The sequence below is a fragment of the Mus musculus genome, chromosome 15, assembly GCF_000001635.26.
Source record: "Mus musculus strain C57BL/6J chromosome 15, GRCm38.p6 C57BL/6J".
NCBI lineage: Eukaryota > Metazoa > Chordata > Mammalia > Rodentia > Muridae > Mus > Mus musculus.
In genome coordinates, this window is record NC_000081.6 from 74813434 (window position 1) to 74837469 (window position 24036).

Sequence of the window (24036 nt, forward strand, 5' to 3'; positions counted from 1 at the left end):
AAACAATGGCCAAGGGCATTTTTGACAAACGATGCCTTTATTTCTTTCCTACAAGAAATGATGAATGGGCCCAAAAGGTGCTCTTGACACTGTCTCTGCTTCACAAGGAAGCAACAAAGTACATAGGTGCTTTCAACTGTGGGAAGATGAGTACACCCAGAGGGGGGTTATCAGGTCAGTATGATGCTGGAGAGGATCAAGGCAAGACAAAGGAGAAGGTTGACCCACCCCAGACTCACAGCTCTAGCAATTACCTCTTCCTCTATGGAAGTTTCACCTAACAAGTCCCTCTCCATATTTCTGGGTCCTCCCTCATTGCAAACGACACTCCCACAGCACAAGACAAAGTAGAAGCTCTTGACATCTTTAAGCACCCTAGGGAGTTCTGGAGGCACATGCCTTCTATAAATAAATGTGCAGTCCTTGGTGCAGTGCTTGTAGACATAGAGCAGCCGAAGGTTCACACCTACAAAGGAAGCCATTAGGAGAATTAGCACCTTCAGAGTTTCGTCATAAACCCAACACTACAGTAAACCACACAACTAGCTCCATCCCAGACACTGTCAAGAATGCCTGACAGAAACATGCTACTAACCAAGATGGCCCAACTGCTCCGTACCATTATATACACTTAGCTTTCTTTCTATGCATGCTACCTTCTTCACATCTGACACTGTCCCTCCCCAGTTGACTTCTTAGACTCACGAAACACAGATATGCAAATGAAATATCTGACTGAGTTTTGGCTCTGTGCCCAAGTCTAGAATGAAACAGAGACTCCATAGAGGCTTCACAGGAGTGTCCATATTCACAACTCCAGAGTGAACTCCTTCCCAACCCCTCTACCTGGCATCCCAAGCTTTGGACCTGTGTATAAAGCACGGGGCTCCCTGATAACTGACACATTTTCCACAGCAGATTATATGGCCCTTTCCAAGAAAGGCTTCATAGAGAACAAGATCAACATCTCCACTAACTTTAGTCCACTAGAGTTGTCTGACATGAGCACACTGACCACACCCCGCTGGGACCTCTGGGCTGAAGGTTTGAGGCCTTGTTCTTCTTGCTGTTGCTGCTGTTCCTGCTGCTGCTGTTACAGCTGCTGCTGCTGTTTCTGTTCCTGCTTCTGCTGCTCCTGCTGCTGTTGCTGTTGCTTGTTCCCCTTCTAGACGGCATCCATAATTTAGTGCGTCTACTGTGGAATCTACCCAACTACTTTACCATCCACAGCCCTGAGTCGTGTCTGCTGCCAGACCTCAGAAGGGTCTTGTGATCATAAACCAAGTAGCCTCCTCCCACACATAAACTCTGTGGTTATTGACAGTTGGACTTCAGCTATCTGGGCTCTCTACTCACTTTGATAAGTCCTCTCTTGACAAATCACCCAACTCCAAATGTTTCCTTCTCCCAGAGTGGCTTCCTTGTCTACTGGGCTGCCTAGACTGGTTCTCTCCTGACAGGGAGCCGACAGTTCCTTCCCACACAACAATTTACAGTACAGTTGTAGTGCCATGCAGAAATGACTCCACATAGCTCCATATATGAGGACCATCAGTTCCATGAACATGTGGGAAGCATGTGCATTTGCCCATTTCTCTCTTGGTGGGCTCATATGGGGATTTCCATTTGTAAATGGTGGTATCAGACTTCATCTGTTCCAGATGTGAGCAAAGTAAAGCCAGGGGAGGAGGAAATCCAATCCATCATCTATCCCTGGAAACAGACCACCCTTGGACAAATCAGCAACATGCTATCTAGGCCTACTTCCTCCCAGACAGAGGCACAAGCACTAAGACCGATGCTATCTGCTCCTTTCCAGACAAACTCCTTCCATCCTTGATCTAGAGCCATAATGAGTTTAGACTCTGTGGTGTGGCACCTAGACACCACGGGCAGGAGGCGTTGAAAATGGGAACTTCAGAACTGCCAGGTGATCTGTGATTAAGAAATACTGGCCCTTTCCGTGGACATTCCCCAGCCCAGGGACTATTTGCATTGCATGTTACTTGATGTACATATACTAACAGTAGTTACATCTTCATTGCAACCCCTCCTGAAACCTCCAAAAAGACCACTGCTCATGTAATTAATATTGATTTTGCCTGTGTGTGTGCCCTGATCCAGCCACAGCTTTGCCATCTCAGAAGCCAGGAGTCACCCTGAGGAAGCAAGGCCACGCAGTGCTTGAACCAGGCTAGCTGTGGTGTGTGGTGTTTTGAATGAGAATGGTCCCCATAGCTTCCATTGTTGGAATATCTGGTTTCCTCCACCTCACACCACCCCACCCCATTACCCACCCTGGGGAGAACTGTTTGGGAAGCACTAGGAGGTGTGGCCTTATTGGTTTGTCACTTGGGAACAGGCTTTGAGATTTCAAAAGCCTAGCACCTTTCCAAGTTAGCTCTGTCTCCTGCTTGCCAAACTAGTTGTGAGCTCTCAGCTGTTTCTGCCACCATGCCTTCCTTCCACCATAACAGACTCTAGCCCTCTGAAAACATAAGCCCAATGAAATGCCTTATTTTGGAAGTTGTCCTGGGCATGCTGTTTAATCAGGGCAAAAAAAAAAGTCACTACTTCAGGATGTGACTGCACAAGACCAGGAATCAACACACATGCAAAGATTCACAAAAGCTGAACCAGAATGTCTGTCCATATGCATGGAGAGACACTCAGGGATAAAGGCCTAGAAAGGGCCACAGTAGTCTCATTCCCTGGACATCCAGAGTGTGTTGACAGTCAGCCTACCACCAACCACAGGCTCTTGGTGCCATGAGGCACACTATCTAAGCAGTGGGCTGAAACCAGGGCCTGTAAACTGGCTCTCAGTTCCAGGAGCTACCAGAAGAGTGGTGGATCTGGGTCCAGAGAGAATGTCTATACTGATCCTGGTCACTACGATTGTATGGGCAGGTTTATTCACTCTAAGTGACCAAAATACAGATACTTACGTATGGCAACTGTCAAACAGCGTCTGATATCCATGTCACAATAGTGGATATGTGGACAATAGAAGGTGTTATGCTCCTGGCATGAATGGCATCTCATCTGAGGAGTCCCTGCAGAAAAAGAAAATAGTGTTGGACTTTTACCCCAAGAATCCCTTTCGCCATCATACACCCACTCACTCACCCGCATCCCCTCACGGCTGCTCTCCAGTGTAGTTCTCTACACAAGCCATAACTGCAGAGCTCACATTCTGGCATAGTCTAAGGCAGGGCCAGGCCAGCTCCAAGGATAGCAGCAGGCCCATCATGGACCCTTCCTTGTTCTGAAAGGACAGTCACATGTGAAAACGCTGACGTCTTCAAAGAAGTCTCTCTGTCTGTGGAATGGTGACTCCCCTAAGACACCACAATCCTACAGGGCTCCTATGCACTCTGCACCTGCTGTCCCTGCCCGGGAAGGGCTATGGCCAGATGTTCCCTCAGGTCTCCTGGTCAGCAGTTCTCTGTGGGAGCCTTTGGTTCACTCAACCCTGCTGAAAATCAGGAATATCCTGGAGTCCCAAGTTTACACAACAAGACTCATACCACTTGTTTTTGGTGAGCCTAACTCCAAACAAGCCTTCTTATAACCCTAGTCCACTCTACGTGGAATCTCCTTTCATCTGACACACTAGATTCTTCAGATCATACTTACATCTAGGCTCAATGGCATTGTCCAAGCCACCAGTAGTGTTGTCGAATACCAATCCACTGGTATTGTTGATAGAGGTATCCACCCATGGGAGACCCATGAGAATTGACAAGAAGAAGGGGAGCATCATTTCCAACAGATCGTTGAACCTGAAAGTGAAGAGACCTATACTCCCTCAGTGAGGTAAGGCTCCTTGCTCCAGGTCCATGTCCCCAGCATCAATGTACTGAGGAGTCATCTCTGGCCATGGCCTCTGCCTAGACAGCCAGTACACGTGCTCCTACCACAGGAGCTTCAGGTCATAGCCTATTCCTTACTGCTCTGCTGCATATGCAGATCTTGCTTCCATTGCTGGAACTGTCCTGATGGCCCTGCCAGCTTTCCCCTTCTAGACCTTCTCGCTCCCATGGACATAGTCCACATCCTCCCCTCCCAACCTGTCCTCCCTTCCCTAACACTGGATTTGCTTACCATGCCCTTGTTAGAAACCTTCCCTCAACTTCCTGCTTCTCTGATCCTGACTCATCCCCCTGACTCCCCTGAGTGTTCCTCATGGAGCTGCCCTACTGGACTGGAGCTTATGATCTCATATCTGGAACCTGGTTGCTTAACTGGAATCTAATGTACTCTTCTGGAATGTTCCAGGCTAGTCACTCAATCTCTGATAGCACCTCTCAGCTGCTGGCCCCACTGGGCTCATCTGTACTCACAGGAACGTTCTAGAAGGCCCTTCCTGAGGAAGATGGGCAACATCCTCCTTCTGGAGACCATCCTGATGATTGTCCCCCATACAGGGCCTCTCTCTACCTACCCTCCTTCCTTCAGGCTTCAAGCTCTGGAGAAGGATTCTCCTCACTCACGACTCTGACCATCACTCTGAGTGATTCACCCAATACTGAAAGTTCTCACCAGGCATTCCTCCTGCAGGGCTCTCAATCTAGATTGTTGCCACCCTTCATGCCCTGCACTCTCTTGGTGCTCCTTCCTCAGGGCCTCATCTTGATACCTCTGCTGTAAGGCTACCTTCTATTGGACCTCTGCTCCTAGGTTCTGACCACCTCTGACCATTTTCTGGTGCCCTTTCCTCGGGCCTCTGAACACAGTGCTGCCTCTCCCTCTCTCTCTCTCTCTCTCTCTCTCTCTCTCTCTCTCTCTCTCTCTCTCTCTCTCTCTCTCTCTCTCTCTCCCTTCCCCCCTCTGTTTCTCCCTCCCTCCCCACCCTGCCCTACCTCAGACCTCTAAACCTCTTTTGGAGCCCTTACTGTAGGGCTCCAACTCTTTTTGATGCCCCTTGAGTACCTAAAACCTTTTCTGGAGCTCCTCCCTTGGGGATCCAACTTTCTTGGTGCCTCTTCCTTAGTGCTCCCCTGATCTCTCTTGCTGCCCCCCTCAAGGCTCCATCCCTCTCTTTGATACCCCTCCTTCAAGGTAACTAGCTCCCTACCCTCAAGGTTCACATTCTTCTTTTTCAACCTTGCCTATGGGCTCCGACCTTCTTTCCCTGGCGTTTCTTTTGAGACTTTCTCTTAAGATATCTCTCGGTATACCTACCTCAGGGTTCTAACTGTATCTTGGGGCCTGCCTTTGTGTTCCTTTGGCACCTCTCCTTCAGAGTTTTAACTCGCTTAGTGTACTTCCTTTGGGGTTCTGAGCTTCTCTGTAACCCGTCAGGCTCCAACGGTCTTTTAGTGCACTTCCTGCAGAGGCTCTGACTCCGTCTTGGTTCCCTTCTTCCAGGTTCCGAGCCCGCCGCATGGTGTTCTTCCCTCAAAGGTTTCCCAAGAAAGGGCCCGGAACCCTGAGAAAAGGCCGGAACACTGAAGAGAGGTTGGGAAACCTTGAGGGAAGAAGAAACGGCCCGGAACCCTGAGAAAAGGCCGGAACACTGATGAAAGGTTGGGAATACTTGAGGGAAGAACACCATGCGGCGGGCTCGGAACCTGGAAGAAGGGAACCAAGACCGAGTCAGAGCCTCTGCCGGAAGTGCACTAAAAGACCGTTGGAGCCTGACGGGTTACAGAGAGGCTCAGAACCCCAAGGGAAGTACACTAAGCGAGTTAAAACTCTGAAGGGACACAAAGGCAGGCCCCAAGATACAGTTAGAACCCTGAGGTAGGTATACCGAGAGATGTCTTAAGGGAAAGTCTCAAAAGAAACGCCAGGGAAAGAAGGTCGGAGCCCATAGGCAAGGTTGAAAAAGAAGAATGTGAACCTTGAGGGTAGGGAGCTAGTTACCTTGAAGGAGGGGTATCAAAGAGAGGGATGGAGCCTTGAGGGGGGCAGCAAGAGAGATCAGGGGAGCACTAAGGAAGAGGCACCAAGAAAGTTGGATCCCCAAGGGAGGAGCTCCAGAAAAGGTTTTAGGTACTCAAGGGGCATCAAAAAGAGTTGGAGCCCTACAGTAAGGGCTCCAAAAGAGGTTTAGAGGTCTGAGGTAGGGCAGGGTGGGGAGAGAGGGAGAAAGAGAGGGGGGAAGGGAGAGAGAAAGAGAGAGAGAGAGAGAAAGAGAGAGAGAGAGGCAGCACTGTGTTCAGAGGCCCGAGGAAAGGGCACCAGGAAATGGTCAGAGGTGGTCAGAACCTAGGAGCAGAGGTCCAATAGAAGGTAGCCTTACAGCAGAGGTATCAAGATGAGGCCCTGAGGAAGGAGCACCAAGAGAGTGCAGGGCATGAAGGGTGGCAACAATCTAGATTGAGAGCCCTGCAGGAGGAATGCCTGGTGAGAACTTTCAGTATTGGGTGAATCACTCAGAGTGATGGTCAGAGTCGTGAGTGAGGAGAATCCTTCTCCAGAGCTTGAAGCCTGAAGGAAGGAGGGTAGGTAGAGAGAGGCCCTGTATGGGGGACAATCATCAGGATGGTCTCCAGAAGGAGGATGTTGCCCATCTTCCTCAGGAAGGGCCTTCTAGAACGTTCCTGTGAGTACAGATGAGCCCAGTGGGGCCAGCAGCTGAGAGGTGCTATCAGAGATTGAGTGACTAGCCTGGAACATTCCAGAAGAGTACATTAGATTCCAGTTAAGCAACCAGGTTCCAGATATGAGATCATAAGCTCCAGTCCAGTAGGGCAGCTCCATGAGGAACACTCAGGGGAGTCAGGGGGATGAGTCAGGATCAGAGAAGCAGGAAGTTGAGGGAAGGTTTCTAACAAGGGCATGGTAAGCAAATCCAGTGTTAGGGAAGGGAGGACAGGTTGGGAGGGGAGGATGTGGACTATGTCCATGGGAGCGAGAAGGTCTAGAAGGGGAAAGCTGGCAGGGCCATCAGGACAGTTCCAGCAATGGAAGCAAGATCTGCATATGCAGCAGAGCAGTAAGGAATAGGCTATGACCTGAAGCTCCTGTGGTAGGAGCACGTGTACTGGCTGTCTAGGCAGAGGCCATGGCCAGAGATGACTCCTCAGTACATTGATGCTGGGGGCATGAACCTGGAGCAAGGAGCCTTACCTCACTGAGGGAGTATAGGTCTCTTCACTTTCAGGTTCAACGATCTGTTGGAAATGATGCTCCCCTTCTTCTTGTCAATTCTCATGGGTCTCCCATGGGTGGATACCTCTATCAACAATACCAGTGGATTGGTATTCGACAACACTACTGGTGGCTTGGACAATGCCATTGAGCCTAGATGTAAGTATGATCTGAAGAATCTAGTGTGTCAGATGAAAGGAGATTCCACGTAGAGTGGACTAGGGTTATAAGAAGGCTTGTTTGGAGTTAGGCTCACCAAAAACAAGTGGTATGAGTCTTGTTGTGTAAACTTGGGACTCCAGGATATTCCTGATTTTCAGCAGGGTTGAGTGAACCAAAGGCTCCCACAGAGAACTGCTGACCAGGAGACCTGAGGGAACATCTGGCCATAGCCCTTCCCGGGCAGGGACAGCAGGTGCAGAGTGCATAGGAGCCCTGTAGGATTGTGGTGTCTTAGGGGAGTCACCATTCCACAGACAGAGAGACTTCTTTGAAGACGTCAGCGTTTTCACATGTGACTGTCCTTTCAGAACAAGGAAGGGTCCATGATGGGCCTGCTGCTATCCTTGGAGCTGGCCTGGCCCTGCCTTAGACTATGCCAGAATGTGAGCTCTGCAGTTATGGCTTGTGTAGAGAACTACACTGGAGAGCAGCCGTGAGGGGATGCGGGTGAGTGAGTGGGTGTATGATGGCGAAAGGAAGTCTTGGGGTATAAGTCCAACACTGTTTTTTCCTTCTTCAGGGAGTCCTGTGCTTACATGCCATAAGTGCTACATAAGTAACACCTTCTCATGTCCAAAGCTCTCTGAGTGTCCCTCGAATCTCAGACGCTGTATGACAGTCTCCTTTCGTAAGTACTTGTATTTTGGTCACTTAGAGTTAATAAGCCTGTCTGTACAATCTTAGGGACCAGGGCCAGTCTGTTCTCTTTGGACCCAGATACACCACTCTTCTGGTAGCTCCTGGAACTGAGAGCCAGTTTACAGGCACTGGGTTCAGCCCACTGCTTGAGTAGTGTGCCTAATGGCACCAAGAGCCTTTGGTTGGTGGTAGGCTGACTGTCAATACACTCTGGATGTCCAGGGAATGAGACTACTGTGGCCCTTTCTAGGCCTTTGTCCCTGAGTGTCCCTCCATGCATATGGGCAGACATTCTGGTTCAGCTTTTGTGAATCTTTGCATGTGTGTTGATTCCTGGCCTTGTGCAGTCACACCCTGAATTAGTGACTTTTTATTGTCCTGATTAAACAGCATGCCCAGGACAACTTCCAAAATAAGGCATTTCATTGGGCTTATGTTTTCAGAGGGCTAGAGTCTGTTATGGTGGAAGGAAGGCATGGTGGCAGCAACAGCTAAGAGCTCACACCTAGATTGGCAAGCAGGAGACAGAGCTAACTTGGAAAGGTGCTAGGCTTTTGAAATCTCAAAGCCTGTTCCCAAGTGACAAACCAATAAGGCCACACCTCCTAGTGCTTCCCAAACAGTTCTCCCCAGGGTGGGTAATGGGGTGGTGTGGTGAGGTGGAGGAAACCAAATATTCCAACATTGGAAGCTATGGGGACCATTCTCATTCAAAATACCACACACCACAGCTAGCCAGGTTCAAGCACTGTGTGGCCTTGCTTCCTCAGGGTGAATCCTGCCATCTGAGATGGCAAAGCTGTGGCTGGATCAGGGCACACACACAGGCAAAATCAATATTAATTACATGAGCAGTGGTCTTTTTGGAGGTTTCAGGAGGGGTTGCAATGAAGATGTAACTACTGTTAGTATATGTACATCAAGTAACATGCAATGCAAATAGTCCCTGGGCTGGGGAATGTCCACGGAAAGGGCCAGTATTTCTTAATCACAGATCACCTGGCAGTTCTGAAGTTCCCATTTTCAACGCCTCCTGCCCGTGGTGTCTAGGTGCCACACCACAGAGTCTAAACTCATTATGGCTCTAGATCAAGGATGGAAGGAGTTTGTCTGGAAAGGAGCAGATAGCATCGGTCTTAGTGCTTGTGCCTCTGTCTGGGAGGAAGTAGGCCTAGATAGCATGTTGCTGATTTGTCCAAGGGTGGTCTGTTTCCAGGGATAGATGATGGATTGGATTTCCTCCTCCCCTGGCTTTACTTTGCTCACATCTGGAACAGATGAAGTCTGATACCACCATTTACAAATGGAAATCCCCATATGAGCCCACCAAGAGAGAAATGGGCAAATGCACATGCTTCCCACATGTTCATGGAACTGATGGTCCTCATATATGGAGCTATGTGGAGTCATTTCTGCATGGCACTACAACTGTACTGTAAATTGTTGTGTGGGAAGGAACTGTCGGCTCCCTGTCAGGAGAGAACCAGTCTAGGCAGCCCAGTAGACAAGGAAGCCACTCTGGGAGAAGGAAACATTTGGAGTTGGGTGATTTGTCAAGAGAGGACTTATCAAAGTGAGTAGAGAGCCCAGATAGCTGAAGTCCAACTGTCAATAACCACAGAGTTTATGTGTGGGAGGAGGCTACTTGGTTTATGATCACAAGACCCTTCTGAGGTCTGGCAGCAGACACGACTCAGGGCTGTGGATGGTAAAGTAGTTGGGTAGATTCCACAGTAGACGCACTAAATTATGGATGCCGTCTAGAAGGGGAACAAGCAACAGCAACAGCAGCAGGAGCAGCAGAAGCAGGAACAGAAACAGCAGCAGCAGCTGTAACAGCAGCAGCAGGAACAGCAGCAACAGCAAGAAGAACAAGGCCTCAAACCTTCAGCCCAGAGGTCCCAGCAGGGTGTGGTCAGTGTGCTCATGTCAGACAACTCTAGTGGACTAAAGTTAGTGGAGATGTTGATCTTGTTCTCTATGAAGCCTTTCTTGGAAAGGGCCATATCTGCTGTGGAAAATGTGTCAGTTATCAGGGAGCCCCGTGCTTTATACACAGGTCCAAAGCTTGGGATGCCAGGTAGAGGGGTTGGGAAGGAGTTCACTCTGGAGTTGTGAATATGGACACTCCTGTGAAGCTTCTATGGAGTCTCTGTTTCATTCTAGACTTGGGCACAGAGCCCAAACTCAGTCAGATATTTTATTTGCATTTCTGTGTGTCCTGAGTCTAAGAAGTCAACTGGGGAAGGACAGTGACAGATGTGAAGATGGTAGCATGCATAGAAAGTAAGTTAAGTGTATATAACGGTACGGAGCAGTTGGGCCATCTTGGTTACTAGCATGTTTCTGTCAGGCATTCTTGACAGTGTCTGGTATGGAACTAGTTGTGTGGTTGACTCTGGTGTTGGGTTAGCATGCATAGAAAGAAAGTTAAGTGTATATAATGGTACTGAGCAGTTGGTTCATCTTGGTTACTAGCATGTTTCTGTCAGGCATTCTTGACAGTATCTGGTATGGAACTAGTTGTGTGGTTGACTGTGGTGTTGGGTTTATGACGAAACTCTGAAGGTGGTAATTCTCCTGATGGCTTCTTTGTAGGTGTGAACATTCGGCTGCTCTATGTTCTCAAGGACTGCACCAAGGACTGCACATTTATTTATAGAGAACACGTGCCTCCAGAACTCCCTAGGGTGCTTAAAGATGTCAAGAACTTCTACTTTGTCATGTGCTGTTCAAGTATAACTTGCAATGTGGGAGGCCCCACTAATTTAGAGAGGGACTTGTTGGATGAAACTTCCATAGAGGAAGAGGTAGTTGCTAGAGCTGAGTGTCTAGGGTGGGTCAACCTCCTCCTGTGTTTTGCCTTAATCCTCTCCAGCATCATACTGACCTGAGAACCCCTCTCTGGGTGTACTCATCTTCCCACAGTTGAAAGCACCTTTGTACTTTGTTGCTTCCTTGTGAAGCAGAGACAGTGTCAAGAGCACCTTTTGGGCCCATTCATCATTTCTTGTAGGAAAGAAATAAAGGCATCGTTTGTCAAAAATGCCCTTGGCCATTGTTTTCCTGCTGCATTGAGTACTCAACCTGGGTTCTTTGCTCAGATTTGGTCATCCCTACTCCATCACCTTAGGAGTTCCTTCATGGTATCATGGTTTGTGCTGGTTTGGCAACCTTTAATCGCCATAGGCTAAATACTCATTATTTGGGTGGGTCCAAAGCCTTGAAAACCTGGGTGAATGAGTGTTTTGAACAAAAGGCAGAAGTGTTCTGAGGCTAGTCAGTATGTGGGCTGATAAGAAGGTCCCAGCTGAGCTCACATGACCTTATTCCTTGACAGGTCCATTCATTCCTCAGGTCATTGGAGAAGGGAAGGGGGATGCTGCTTGGGAATGAGTGACCCCTGTGCCCCTGGACCTGATAGTCACGTCTGTGACTTCCTTATTTCATGGGACAAATTCCTTAGCAACTGGGTTGTCTCTGCCACACCACCTGCTTTGTCTGAAGTGACAGCATGTTTCCCCATTGCTTACCCCTGGTGCTCTCTACTAATTTTCAGAATTTCATTACACTTACATTTTTATGTGGATGTGTGTGCATGCAAATGGCCTTATGCATGTGGTGTGGGGTCTCTTCATGTCTAAAATGCTCAGGAACTGTGCACATGCTCATACACTGTTGTGTCCGGCCAGCAGACCACAACCTGGGTTCTAGCCTGGAAAGGCATTTTGGAAACCTGGAAGAGAAGATGGGCCAGGTGGCGAGAGAAAGGAATGTTGCCAAGACAGTTACTCTGATCAAGGCTCAAATTTTATTGTTGTGACACTAGTTATGAAGGAAGGGGGAGGGGACCCGATTCCCGCTGAATAATCTCGGGTCCAGTAGAAAGGTGCACGTGTGTGGCTCCTCAGGTTCCAGCAGTGGGCTTGGCAGAACAAATGAGCAGGAAGCTCCACCCCTGAGCAAGCAGGTTTCAGGCTGGGGGAGGAGAGACTACATTTCCTCCCTTTTATTAACAAAATTTAAAAAAAAGAAAAAGCTGGCCTGAGGGGGGAAAAATTATCTATGCTCAATAGTTCTGTCTGGAATCTAGGGCTAAAGAAAACTTGCTTTCGTGGGATTCCTTAACTTTTCTTATGGTAAACTGTATCTGGCTAAGACTGTCCTTTCTTATCTTAGTAAACAACTAACTGAAAAGCCTGGAGCTGTAGGCTCTGACTTTATAATGCTAATTAGTACTTGGTAGGTAACTTTCTAGTTGAATTTTAAGTAGGGCGTTGGAACTCTGGCTAAGTTTGACTGAACAAATGTGAAATACACTATAATAAGAATAACACTAAGTTGATATTCCTCCGCATTTTTGGATGATAGGTGGGAAACAGGGAGAAGGGGTTCGGCCGGCTCTGTAGTACAAGGCCAATTGGCTTTTTTATTTTGGGGTGGGAGGCAGTGAAGATAGTACGGTCTCCAATCTCTCTCTCCCCTATTAATTAAGTTAAATAAGGCAACGCTTAACTGAGGTGATCAAATGATTTTCTCATCCGTAGATGAGTGGGCTTTTAACCTTGGCTTGGGTGGACATTGACCCAATTTTTCCCATGGGTATTGTTAAGACCCACACCTGTGGCTCTCGGTATCTTTTGGGGAGGGGAGGCAGAGCCGAAAAATATTTTTGATTTTTAGCCAAAATTTGATACCAACCTCTTTCAAACAGGGTTTATCTCACAGGAAACTCAGAAATGGTCAAGCTGGACCTTCCCCTGTAGTGCTCTCTGCACCAAGTGATGCCCATACTGAATTTGTATGATCACAAACCAGTATGCACAGTTTTGAGTGCTGTGCAGCTCCTAAAGGAGAATTATCAACCTCAGATTAGCAAGGCCTAAGCAATAATTATGTCATTAGTAACACCATGATTTGTGGCTAAAATAGGAGCTGGAAGTCGTTCCTTCTCATCCCTGTTTTTTCCATAGCCTAAGGACACCTTGCAGTAACAGCAAGGGTGAAAAGCCAGAGGTCAGCTAAGGGACTAAGCCTGTCTATCAAAATAAAAACCAATATTTATTAATATAGAAATATCTACTTTTCTAGCCCTCTAGGAAAACCTAAATTTTACATCAGACTGAAGGCCACGTGCTGGAATGTCCTGAGAATGGAGATAACAGCTGCCACCTGTGTGCTCTAGGGGGGGCAGGGATGCACATCCGCTGGTCCGGCTCGAGAATGTTGATTTACCGGCTTGAAAGACAAAATCTTGACAGTGAGAAAGTAGGAAAGCAGAACTTCTTTTGGGGGAAGTCCAGGTACTTTATTCAAATGCAAATTGTAAAGCTGAGGCTAGTCTCTGGCCTCCTGTCGGGGAGCAGGCTCAGAGAGTAGTTTTTTCAGAGCCTGAGTCCTCAAGCTGACTTTTAAGCAAAGGAGGAAATTTAGTCCTCAAGGTGATACTTTAGAAGATTTAGAATCTGTGTTCATCTGACGAACTAATTTATCTGGCAGCCACCGCGCTCTATCTTCATCTCGTGAAAAAACACAAACTGAGCCCCTACCCCAAATTAGAACTGGATCTGGACCCTTCCATTTGTTAGTCAGAGGGTCCTTCTATTTTACCAATGTATTAAGTGACCAATTGCTCTTTCAATCAATTTTCTTAGGGAGCGGTTGTAACTAGAAGGCTTGCAAAGTTATTAAGAGTCACATGTGCATAATTTATTTATTAACTAGAAATATGCATAAGAAATTGTAAATTTGAGAATTAATAGTATCTGAGGGATGAACAATTTAAGCAATTGTGAGCTCAGAGATATGGCATTGACTATTAATATACAAATTAAGGTTTGATTGTTCAGCATTTTAAAACACCATCTACAGCACACAACTAGACTATTTGTGCTGGAACAGGGGAAACTGTGTGTCTTAAGACTCCACCCCACAGCAACTAGTTGGGCCCACATGGGCCAATGATCGGCTGGGAGGATGAGAAAAATGACTTTCAATAATGTTTTTTTTTTGGCCAAAGAATTGTTTTGGGTACAATCAATTTTTAATTACCAATTAATAGCAATTATAAAAGCTTTCTTTATTTTTTGTAAAACCTTTGTAGTAAACTAAAGCCCTAAGTAATAAAAGGATATTGTCTTTGAATCTATTGGGTGAGAGCAAGGATTTAAGGTAAACTTTCCTTGAGAAGCATTAGTTAATAAAATACTTTTTACTTAGGAAACAATATACACTGAAAGATTAAAACTCTTGGCTTCTTGTATAGAAGCAGAAACAATAAAATTTTTTTTACATAATGTAAAGCTATATTAGCCATACCTAGAGGCAAATTTTCCAGTGATTACAGTTCACTAGAAGCAAAACTCTTTGAATTTAAGCATTATTAAACATCTGAATAGATCTATAACACTGTTAAAAAGAAATTCTCTTGAACACAGGGAAAAAACTTTCTCAGGCACTGTTTGCAAAACAAAAGAAAGGCCACAAGCCGCTCTGGGGCTGCCCAGAGCCATGTATTGACTCAAACGTAAAATACTTTTTAATCTGAGCATCCTGGCCCTCCTGTAATAAGGACCGATTTTAGAGGAACAATTTAACCATCTACGCCTCTAAATTTTGATACTCTTTCTTAAGATGACTTACAGTTAAAACGTTCTTCACAACTTTAGTGTTGTGAAAAAATTGCCCGTACTGCAGTTTCCTGCCAGGCAGCAACTATAACCAAACTGTTTGTCTAATCTATTCACAAAGACAAACATAACTAGATAACTTTGTCACAGTTTGTATGAAGTGAGCTGTATAAGCGCTCTCATAAGATGATTACTCTTGTAATTATCTTAATTACAGTATACAGGTGAATTAAAGATCTTAAATTTGAAATCAAACTGCAAGCTTGCAGTCAATGGAACAATGGCAGTTTTAACCATAATTTTTAAGTTTTTTGTGCAAGGCTAGGATAATACCTATAACCTTGGGAAAGCAAAACCCAAGTTTAAAACAATTTATTATCTTTAAAATCAATATTAGAAGCATTACTATCATATTACGAAGTTTGGATGTCAATTAATACCTATGAATACCTATTAAAGCAAGCTTTAATGCTTTAATAAAGAGACATTGCTTTAAATCTTATCTTAAATTTTACTATTTAGGATACGAACCACATTATTACCTAAACTAGAAATATCTTTAGAGACCCAGCCTCTTGGCCTGCTTTATGCCATGTGTCGGAAGGACTCTAAACTTGAGTTATCAAATTTAACACTAACCATCTGTAGCAATGTAACAATTATTAATCTTAACCAACAACTTATGTGCTGAATGTGAAGACACTCAGAGCACATTACCAATAAAAAAGAACCAAATGAAGCAGTTACATTTAGACCAATCAGAGAATAATAATTTTTGTAGCTACAATCATAGAATAAAAAACACTTTACCATTGTCAAACACATTAATCATGAACCATTTATTAGCTTTTTTACTCTGAAACTAAGAGGCTGTGCACTCGCCCTTATTTCCTAAAACGAACAGTTTTTCCAGCAGGGGCCCTCCCGCCATGTGTCTGACTCCTGGCTGAAACACGTGGCAGCTCTCGGCTTTGCAGATAAAGTTTTTTATACCATCTTTATTATCCAACATAAAACATAGAACATTCATTCATACAGACTGGACACGAACATACATGAATTGAACACGAGAACAGATTGGTGCACCGGACATTAGACAAGACACAAAAGGGAACAGAGTACTCCTGCTATAAGGCCCAGAGAGAAATTTCTCTCTGCTTTTTGGGACATTTTCCTCCCTTATGATGCATTTTTTATTAACTGGGGCAATCTGCCTATTCCTTTTAATAAACCTTTTCTTTTCTCATGCCTCATGTAGCTTCAGAGAGCTACGGCCTACCGCCTGTTACCCAGCTCTTCACTGCTGAACCTAAGTGAACCAGCGCTCGGGTTTAACGCTGTCTCAGCTTAGCCCATACCTTCTCCGGTATGAATTTCCTTTATCCTTTATCCTTTATTTTATGGAGCTCCGAACCAGCAGCGTCTCTTCCAAAAATCCTTTGCCGTTTCTCAGTCCCGCGTTGGTTCGCCAATTGTTGTGTCCAGCCAGCAGACCACAACCTGGGTTCTAGCCTGGAAAGGCATTTTGGAAACCTGGAAGAGAAGAGGGGCTAGGTGGCGAGAGAAAGGAATGTAGCCAAGACAGTTACTCTGATCAAGGCTCAAATTTTGTTGTGACACTAGTTATGAAGGAAGGGGGAGGGGACCCGATTCCCGCTGAATAATCTCGGGTCCAGTAGAAAGGTGCACGTGTGTGGCTCCTCAGGTCCCAGCAGTGGGCTTGGCAGAACAAATGAGCAGGAAGCTCCACCCCTGAGCAAGCAGGTTTCAGGCTGGGGGAGGAGAGACTACAATACACAACACAGGTATAGAGTGTGGCATAGAGAGGCAGAGGATCAGCAAGATAGATGAAAAGACTTGCCTTAAAGAATAATTGGCTAGACAGAGTGTCTAGGTTGCAGTGTCTAGATGACAATCTCATTTGAAGGTCCCTTGGTCTTTGCTCACCAGGCCCTCAACAGACTGTCCTGAAGCTTCCCACATTCAGGAAATCTACCGATGTAAAGTCAGACACATTTCTGAGTTACCATTGCAAGAGTGTTTATACTGAGCTTATGTCACATCCTTAGGGAATACACCAAAGTGGACATGTATAAGCACTACCAGTTTTCACACTGAGCCTTGGTGCCTTCTAAGTAAGTCTGGTTTTGTTTTTGTTTGTTTGTTTGTTTTGAGTAGTACCTTCTATGTCAAAACATGTGAGATTTCTATGCCTGTTTTGTGCTACTGTAGTCATTGTAAGATACAAATTACATAATGCACAACTCATCCATATAATGTGTAAAGTTCAGGCCTTTTGTATACTGTGTTTATGGACATGCCCATTACCATCATAATCAATTTTCAAATGCTTTTTCCTTCCAATGAATTCAGGGGCATTTGTGACTCCTGCCCTGACTCCTCCAGGCTTCCCTTACCCAGTAACCAGCCTGTATGATTGCATTTTCTCTCTCTATGCATTTTTATTTTCTGGACTTTAACAAAGATTGAACTGCCACAAAGCTAGTTCTCTGGTAACCAATGATATGTGTATGTGTTTATGTGTGGTCACATTTGGATGAGTATACACATGATTTCCTTGAAGTGGCATAATGTTTTTAAGTTTTACCTGTTGTATTTCTAGCTACCAATATCTGCTTGCCTGTAAACTCAGTTTTCCAGGGGATAAATCTTAGCACCTCTATGTCTGTTATCTAGTGACCACAGTGTCCCTGTAGGGTGGGTACCTGTCATACTTGTGAGAGTGGGAGGTCTCATCTTGTGGCCCCAGCAACTGCTAGACTCTGGTATCACATTTTTATGTTCACATCCTATTTATATTTATATAGAAATGATTGAGGGCTTGTTTTACTAGAAAAAAAGACAACAGACAAACAGACAGACAGACAGAAAGAGAGAAAGAGAAAGAAAATGGAAGGAATGAAGGAAGGAAAAAAGGAAAGGAAGGGAAGGAAGGAAGGAAGGAAGGAAGGAAGGAAGGAAAGGAAGGGAAGGGAAGGGAAGGAAGGAAAGGAAGGAATGAAGGAATGAAGGAAGGAAAGGAAGGAAAGGAAGGAAGGAAAGGAAGGAAGGAAAGGAAGGAAGGAATCAAGGAAGGAAAGAAGGAAAGGAAGGGAAGGAAGAAAAGGAAGGAAGGAAAGGATGGAAGGAAAGGAAGGAAGGGAAGGAAGGAATGAAGGGAAGGAAAGGAAGGAAGGGAAGGAAAGGAAGGAAAGGAAAGGAAAGGAAAGGAAAGGAAAGGAAAGGAAAGGAAGGAAGGAAGGAAGGAAGAAAGGAAGGAAGGAAGGAAGGAAAGGAAGGATGGAAGGAAGGATGGAAGGAAGGAAGGAAGGAAGGAAGGAAGGGAAGAAGTAAGGGAAGGAAGGAAGGAAGGGAACAAGGACTGCGTTTACATGAAAAGTAGCCTACCGCTCCCAGGTTCAGAAAATACATGGTAAGGTTTCTTAATCATGGCATTATTTTTTTAGAGTATTGGACTTCTTGGTGCCAAAATTAAAAACAAAACCAAAGTAAAACAAACAGGAAAAAGCCCATAGCTCCCATCTCAGAGAGAATAAGAGATAGTTTATTTTATAGGAGGCATTTTGGTTACCATGTCCTTGGCAGACAGATTTAGGTCATCCCACATTTCATGTTTCAACATGGAAGCAGTTTCATGAAGGTTTTATAGTTTTACTTAACAAAGGAAGCCATACATGAAGGTAAGTTTAAAATATATAGATGGGTACAGTGTAGAAGTGCATATAGCCAGATGGGGGAGGAAGCGTTTATGCAGGCCCCAGATATCATTTGGGGCCTATCTGATAACATTTGGGCTTTTGGATTGTTTTCCTAAGTTAATGGATTCCAAGATTTCTTTCTGTTCATCACAGGATAGTATTGTAGAAACATAGGTAGTCAAGGTTATGTTCTTTTAGGAGCTAAAGGTAGCTGAAGATGAAGTAATTTGCCTCTTGAGCTGCATTTAAGCTCTACATAACTGCATGGTCATTTGGGGTGTGTGTGTATGTGTGTGTGTGTGTGTGTGTGTGTGTGTGTGTGTGTGTGTGTATTTTTGTTGGTTGTTTAGTTTTGGGGTGGTTGCCTGCATATATGTCTGCGAAACACGTGTGTAAAGTGCTATTGGAGGGTGTCAGATCCTTTGAAGCTGAAGTTACAGGCCATTGTGAACTACCATGTTGGTGCTGGTCCTCTGGAAGAGCAGCCAGTGCTTTAAACACTGGGCCCTCACTTTAGTCCCAGTGGCAGTTCCAGTCTTAACCAGTCATTGTTGACACAGCTTCTCTTCTGGAATTTTGTTCCTACTCCCAAGTAACTTTTATCAGCTCTCTTCTGCCTGCTTGTCAGCATTTTGCACACGATAAGTGATTTATTTTTTTATGTTGAATATTTATATGTTTTAAAACGTTAACATGGATAAGACTTATAATCAGTCCTAAGCTTATAAAACACTTGTCAGGTGGGCAGTGGTAGAGCATGCCTTTAATCCCAGCACTAGGGAAACAGAAGCTGGTGGAATCTCTGAGTTTGAGGCCAGGTTGGTCTACAACGTGAGTTCAGGACAGCTAGGGCTACACAGAGAAACCCTGTCTTGAAAAACAAAACAAAACAAAACAAAACAAAACAACAACAAAACAAAACAAAACAAAACAAAACAAAACAAAAACCAAACAAACAAATTAAAATTTGCCAATTTTAAAGCAAGCCCATTAGGTGTTTCAGAACCAACTTCTTGAGTTTTTTTTTAATCTAATGGTTTTATTCATACAACTTGTTTTCAAAATATTTTAATTGACCAACAAGTGCATGGTTACCCCATGCAGCTTTTGTACCTTTCTTGGTAACAATATAGTTCATGATCCAACATTATTTAACACCTCTCATGTGGCCCTATCCTGAAGACTGAAGCTAGAGTTTGACTTTCTTTTAATTGGTTCATATGTTCATTTGTTAATGTCACTGTCTCATTATATTAAAATTAATTTAAAAGGGTCAAATGTTAAAAATGGCAGGATTGTCTGGTCCCTGCCACCAGTATATAAGAGTTGACACATGCTAACTTAGGGCACATCATTTTAACTTTCTGGTGGTAACTCTGACTTAACTCAATGAACTCTGACTTCAAAGACTTTGAGATGGTGAGATATGAAGTGAACAAGTTGAGATTTACATATTTAAAACCATGTGGGGTTTTGTCTGAGTTGTGTCTGAGTGTCATGCAAAGGTCATTATATTTGGTTAAGTGTCATAAACAGTAAGATGTGTCCTAAGACCTGGACACTGTTCCATTTATAAAGTGCTCTGAGCTTAGAGTTAAGTCCTGTGCATGTGTATGTGGGAGTATGTTTGTACAGACACATTTTATTTTTAAACTTCTCTTGTTTTCTGTGTGTAGATGATTTGTCTGCGTGTATGTCTGTGATCCATATGTATTCAGTAGTGAGAGTTTTCAGATTGGGGTGTTGATCCCTTAGAACTAGAGTTATAGGTATTTTTGAGCTGCTCTGTGGGTACTGGAAGCCAAACCCATGTCCTATGGTAAAACAGCCAGTGATCTTAATTGCTGAGCCATCTCTTGTTTCCCTCAGGTTTCTAATCGGGAATGTAAAGGTTACTCAATAGTGAGAGAAAATCAAGAACAAGGGGAAGCTTTGGCTTCTGTGTCCTATCTCATCCTGCTCCCTGCAAGGAGAAGCTGGGCAGTCTAGCCACTTGAGGACAAACCATAATTTATTTAACCACTCTCCTTTTTATAAACATGAGCTCATATTACTAAGTCGTGGGAAGGAAATAGCCCATGCGTGTGTTTCTTCTTATTCACTTGGAAGTCATTTTAGAGCTGTAGACAAGGACAAAGGTTTTTTTTTTATCCTATAATTTTTGCTAATTTTCTCTGGAACTGACATCTCATGTAACCACAGGGTATTTAATCAACACAGAAAGATGAATTTTGATGGGCTGAGGAGATGGCACAGTTTGTAAAATGCCTGACATGCTATCATGAGGTCCTGAGTTGGACCCCCGGCTCCTGCATACAAGTTGAATGTGGGGGTTGGTGGGTCCCCTGCACTCACTGGTTGGAAGTGTATTCTGGGCTCAGTGAGAGACCTTGTCTCAATAAATAAAGTGGAGAATGATAGGGGCAGACGCCCAGTACCCAATTGTGTCTTCACACGTGTGCACGAATGTGTGCGCTCTCATGCCTCTTTTATAATGATACTAATTGAATCATAGAACACAATTATCCACCAGTTTTTCCAGTGATATCTGTTGGTTTTGCTTCTAGGATCCAACTTAAGATAGCTCTTGTGGTGTATGTCAGTGTATGTTGTTTCCTCCTGAGTAGCCAGTTTTCACATCTGGGAGAGAATACTACAAAAGCGAAGAACTTTGTATTCTCTCTCTCTCTCTCTCTCTCTCTCTCTCTCTCTGTGTGTGTGTGTGTGTGTGTGTGTGTGTGTGTGTGTTATCTGTTCATGGATTTTTTTTTATTGTTTTACCAAGGGTGTTGATACTTTCTCTCCTTGTAAAAGTGACTTTTTTTTCTTTGCTATTTATTTAGATGTTTGTGATGGGTGTCCAAGAAGTCTAGAAGGGGTGTCATATCCTTAAGGGCAAGAGATACAGACTGTTGTAAGTTGCTTCTCCTGGTTCCTGGGAGCACAGAGCCAAGTCCTCTGCAAGAGCAGCAGAAAAAAAAAGTGCTCCTAACCACAAGAACAACTCCCCAGTCCTTAAAGTGATTTTATATTGAGGGCTTTAAAACCCTTATACTGAATGTTATAAGCATTTTCTACTAATTCATCAGTTGGATTTTGATGGATCAATGGGTGAATTATTTCAATGCAAAAACATGTCTGTTTCTATTGTATGTAAGAGATGCAGTTTATATTTTATTAGGGTAGGTAAGAAACAATGAGGCAAACAGAGTGTGCCTAGGGATGACTGTAACCCAAGGGACATGCCCTCCCTGTATGGTACACTGTGATTTGGCCAGTAGTACATGTAGTCCAAAACATGAGAACTGAAAAGCATTGCACAGTGATTTTCCAAATGCCCCCAAGTGAATCTGACTTATGATATGTGTTCATCTGTTGACCAGAGAAGATGTGGACAGAAACCATTATGAAACGCACTAAACAATTTCTGACCCATATGTTACCACAAGTCTACAGCTTGTCCTGCCACACCTGAGCCCCTTAGCTCTTCACAGCATCCCCTGGATCGGCACATAGTCTGGACTGGAGAATGATCACTGAGCATTTACTGTGTGTGTGAGGTCTAAGCTGGACCACATGGCATCTGAGGTGTGCAACATACACATTAGTTCTGTCTTCCCTCACGCATGACAATGTGTCATGAGTGGTCATAGGCTTTCACTGCTGACATGAGATGTCCTTACTGATGGTGGGTTCCCCTTGTACAACATTCAAACAAAGATATTTTAGAAGGGACAGAAAGAGTGTGACAAGGATGATGGGAACCAGACAGAAAGTCAGAAGATGGGCTCACTTGGATGACCACGGGAGGAGACTGGGAGGTGACAGTTAGGGGACAGCAATTCTCCAGAGCCATTCTCTGACCCCGAATCACAATCTGTCAGATACTAGACAAGAGGCTGAGCATGGCCACAGGCATAGCACTCTAAGGAAGAGAAGAGAGGGCAATGTGTCATCAGAACAGGAAGCTATTGACATCTTGGGACACCAAAAGAAAAAGGCTGTGTGACTAGTTGACAGGCCTGAAAGTGAGGAGAGGACTGGAGCTGGGCATCAAAACGAAGCGGTAGGCCATCCGCACATCCTCTTTCTCTTGTGTCTCCACGTGGAAGGATTTCAGCACCTGGAACAAAACGGGGTGGGGCTGCATCTGGCCTACTCAGCAGAGCAGAGCACTGGCACATCTTCTACTGAACTGCCCAGTATTGTGACTATGCTACAAAGAAAACCACCTTTGGGGCCCTCCTCTAGAGATCACATGCAACTACCAAGCTACCACTAAAGACCTATCTTGGCTCAGCTTGCCCACACTACTGTGCAGGTTCCATCCTATTTGACCTGATTCTTAAGCCTTCCCCCGTCTTGCTACTGGGTGCCTGTGCTGGTGAGCCACACACCTCAGGCTCATAAACTTTGAAGACCTGTCTTAGTCACCATCCAGCCCCTCCTCCCCCATCTCACCCCCAAAACCCCGCCCAGAGCTGCTCACATGGTGAAGCAGGAGCATCATCTCTGCCTCTGCCAGGCGCCTCCCCAGGCACTGGCGCACCCCAAAGCCAAAGGCCAGGTGCTTGAAACTCCTTTTCCTCTCCAGCCAGCGCTGAGGCATATAGCGTTCAGGCCTTGGGAACACTGCAGGGTTCCGGCCCATGGAATACAGATTCACATTGAGGACTGTCTATGGGAAGATGCCAAGGGCAAGGTCAGTTGCCTGTTTGAGGTAATGCAGGGCAGGGCAATGGGTGGATGTATGAAGATCACTCACCCCAGCAGGGACATGGTAGTTCTGAAGCACCAAGTCTGAGCTTAGAATTCTCTCCAGAAAAGTACCAACAGGATAGAGCCTGGAGATGAGGAGGTGACAGCAGAGGCCTCAGATATGAAAGGCTTCTCCTGTCCACATCCACACCTTTCTCCCTCAGATCCTCCAGGGGCTGCTTGCTGACTCTGCTGAGCTCAGCCAACCTCCAGAGGAACCATAGCACCCAGCCATAGGGATAAGAACGGAGAACATGGACCCAAAAAGAGAGAGAGAGAGCACTGAACAGCAGGGAGGGAAGGGTAGTCATCACCTACCTCAAGGTCTCTTTAAGGGCAGCCCTCAGCAAGGGCAGGTCTGACATGGCCTTCTGAGGATTTGCAGCGATGCTGGCCTCAGCTGCCAGGCTCTCCTGCCTCAGGGCCTGCTGAACATCTGGGTTCCGAGCCAGCTCAAAGAAAGTCATTACCAAGGGGGTTGATGTCTGCAGGAGCCAGAGAGCAATCTCAGACACCCTGCCAAAGGACATTGTTACTAAAAAGATGCCCTTCCCTAGGGGAAGTGCATGGATATACCAAGGTGAGGCCTTGGGGGCTCTGACCCCTCTAATGTTCACCTGAACTCCTTACCCTATGTCCTGGGGTGGGTTGGGAAGGGAAATCCCTGACATGGTATTCCTAGCCAACACCTCAGCAACTTCAGAGTTTGATGCTCTGGACCTGATCTAGTGTCCACTGAGATGGACTCTGTGTCACTCATTTCTACCTTTCCCAGTCCCTGATTTTCATTGGCCTTCCACGTGCCCCTTGGAATTGGCCTTATTGTCTAGACCTCTAATTAGTCACAACTCTTCACACTGACCCCTCCTGACCTGTGCAAGCCTGAGCCTCAAGATCCAAAATACCTCTCCCAATGGCATGACTCACAAGAGCAGCCTCTTAGTTCTCTCTCTCTCTCTCTCTCTCTC

At 45.3% G+C, this 24036-nt stretch overlaps 3 protein-coding genes across 12 annotated transcripts in view; 1 reads left to right on the forward strand and 2 right to left on the reverse strand.

Annotated features, from left to right (window-relative positions):
* Positions 1-6616, reverse strand: Gml (glycosylphosphatidylinositol anchored molecule like). Of its 6 annotated transcripts, XM_030248681.1 has the most exons (5): positions 5188-6616; positions 3640-3785; positions 2949-3056; positions 1016-1165; positions 1-466 (listed from the first exon to the last, which is right to left on the reverse strand). In XM_030248681.1, the coding sequence occupies exons 2-5, from the start codon at positions 3764-3766 to the stop codon at positions 171-173; spliced, it is 681 nt and encodes a 226-aa protein (XP_030104541.1). In that variant the 5' UTR covers positions 3767-3785; positions 5188-6616; the 3' UTR covers positions 1-170. The 6 variants fall into 6 exon arrangements, with proteins under 6 accessions (XP_030104541.1, XP_030104540.1, XP_011244006.1 ...); XM_030248680.1 differs by lacking the exon at positions 5188-6616 and having other exon boundaries at positions 3640-4096; XM_011245704.3 differs by lacking the exon at positions 1016-1165 and having other exon boundaries at positions 2-466; positions 3640-3801.
* Positions 5508-24036, forward strand: part of Gml2 (glycosylphosphatidylinositol anchored molecule like 2) — a 27208-nt gene continuing 8679 nt past the window's right edge. The window contains exons 1-4 of one of the 5 annotated variants that reach the window (XM_006520453.3): positions 5524-5748; positions 7099-7260; positions 7844-7951; positions 10561-11008. In XM_006520453.3, coding sequence (XP_006520516.1) covers positions 7134-7260; positions 7844-7951; positions 10561-10856 — 531 coding nt within the window. In that variant the 5' untranslated portion in view covers positions 5524-5748; positions 7099-7133 and the 3' untranslated portion in view covers positions 10857-11008. Of the gene's footprint in view, positions 5749-6635; positions 6793-7098; positions 7261-7843; positions 7952-10560; positions 11009-24036 lie in introns of those variants that run through there. The other 4 variants (NM_010416.2, XM_006520452.3, XM_006520454.3 and 1 more) reach the window with 4 other exon arrangements.
* Cyp11b1 (cytochrome P450, family 11, subfamily b, polypeptide 1) overlaps positions 21459-24036 on the reverse strand; it is a 6752-nt gene continuing 4174 nt past the window's right edge. The window contains exons 6-9 of the mRNA NM_001033229.3: positions 23387-23553; positions 23076-23154; positions 22800-22988; positions 21459-22433 (exon numbers count right to left, since the gene is read on the reverse strand). Of these exons, the coding sequence (NP_001028401.2) occupies positions 22320-22433; positions 22800-22988; positions 23076-23154; positions 23387-23553 (549 nt within the window). The 3' untranslated portion in view covers positions 21459-22319. The remainder of the gene's footprint in view (positions 22434-22799; positions 22989-23075; positions 23155-23386; positions 23554-24036) is intronic.

Coding starts and splice junctions, on each gene's coding strand:
- Gml (XM_030248681.1), bottom strand. CDS start 3,766: ATGATGCTCCCCTTCTTCTTGTCAATTCTCATGGGTCTCCCATGGGTG. Junction 3,057..3,639: donor CAATGCCATTGAGCCTAGAT/GTAAGTATGATC, acceptor CTTTTTCTGCAG/GGACTCCTCAGATGAGATGC. Junction 1,166..2,948: donor CTGTTTGACAGTTGCCATAC/GTAAGTATCTGT, acceptor GATGCCGTCTAG/AAGGGGAACAAGCAACAGCA.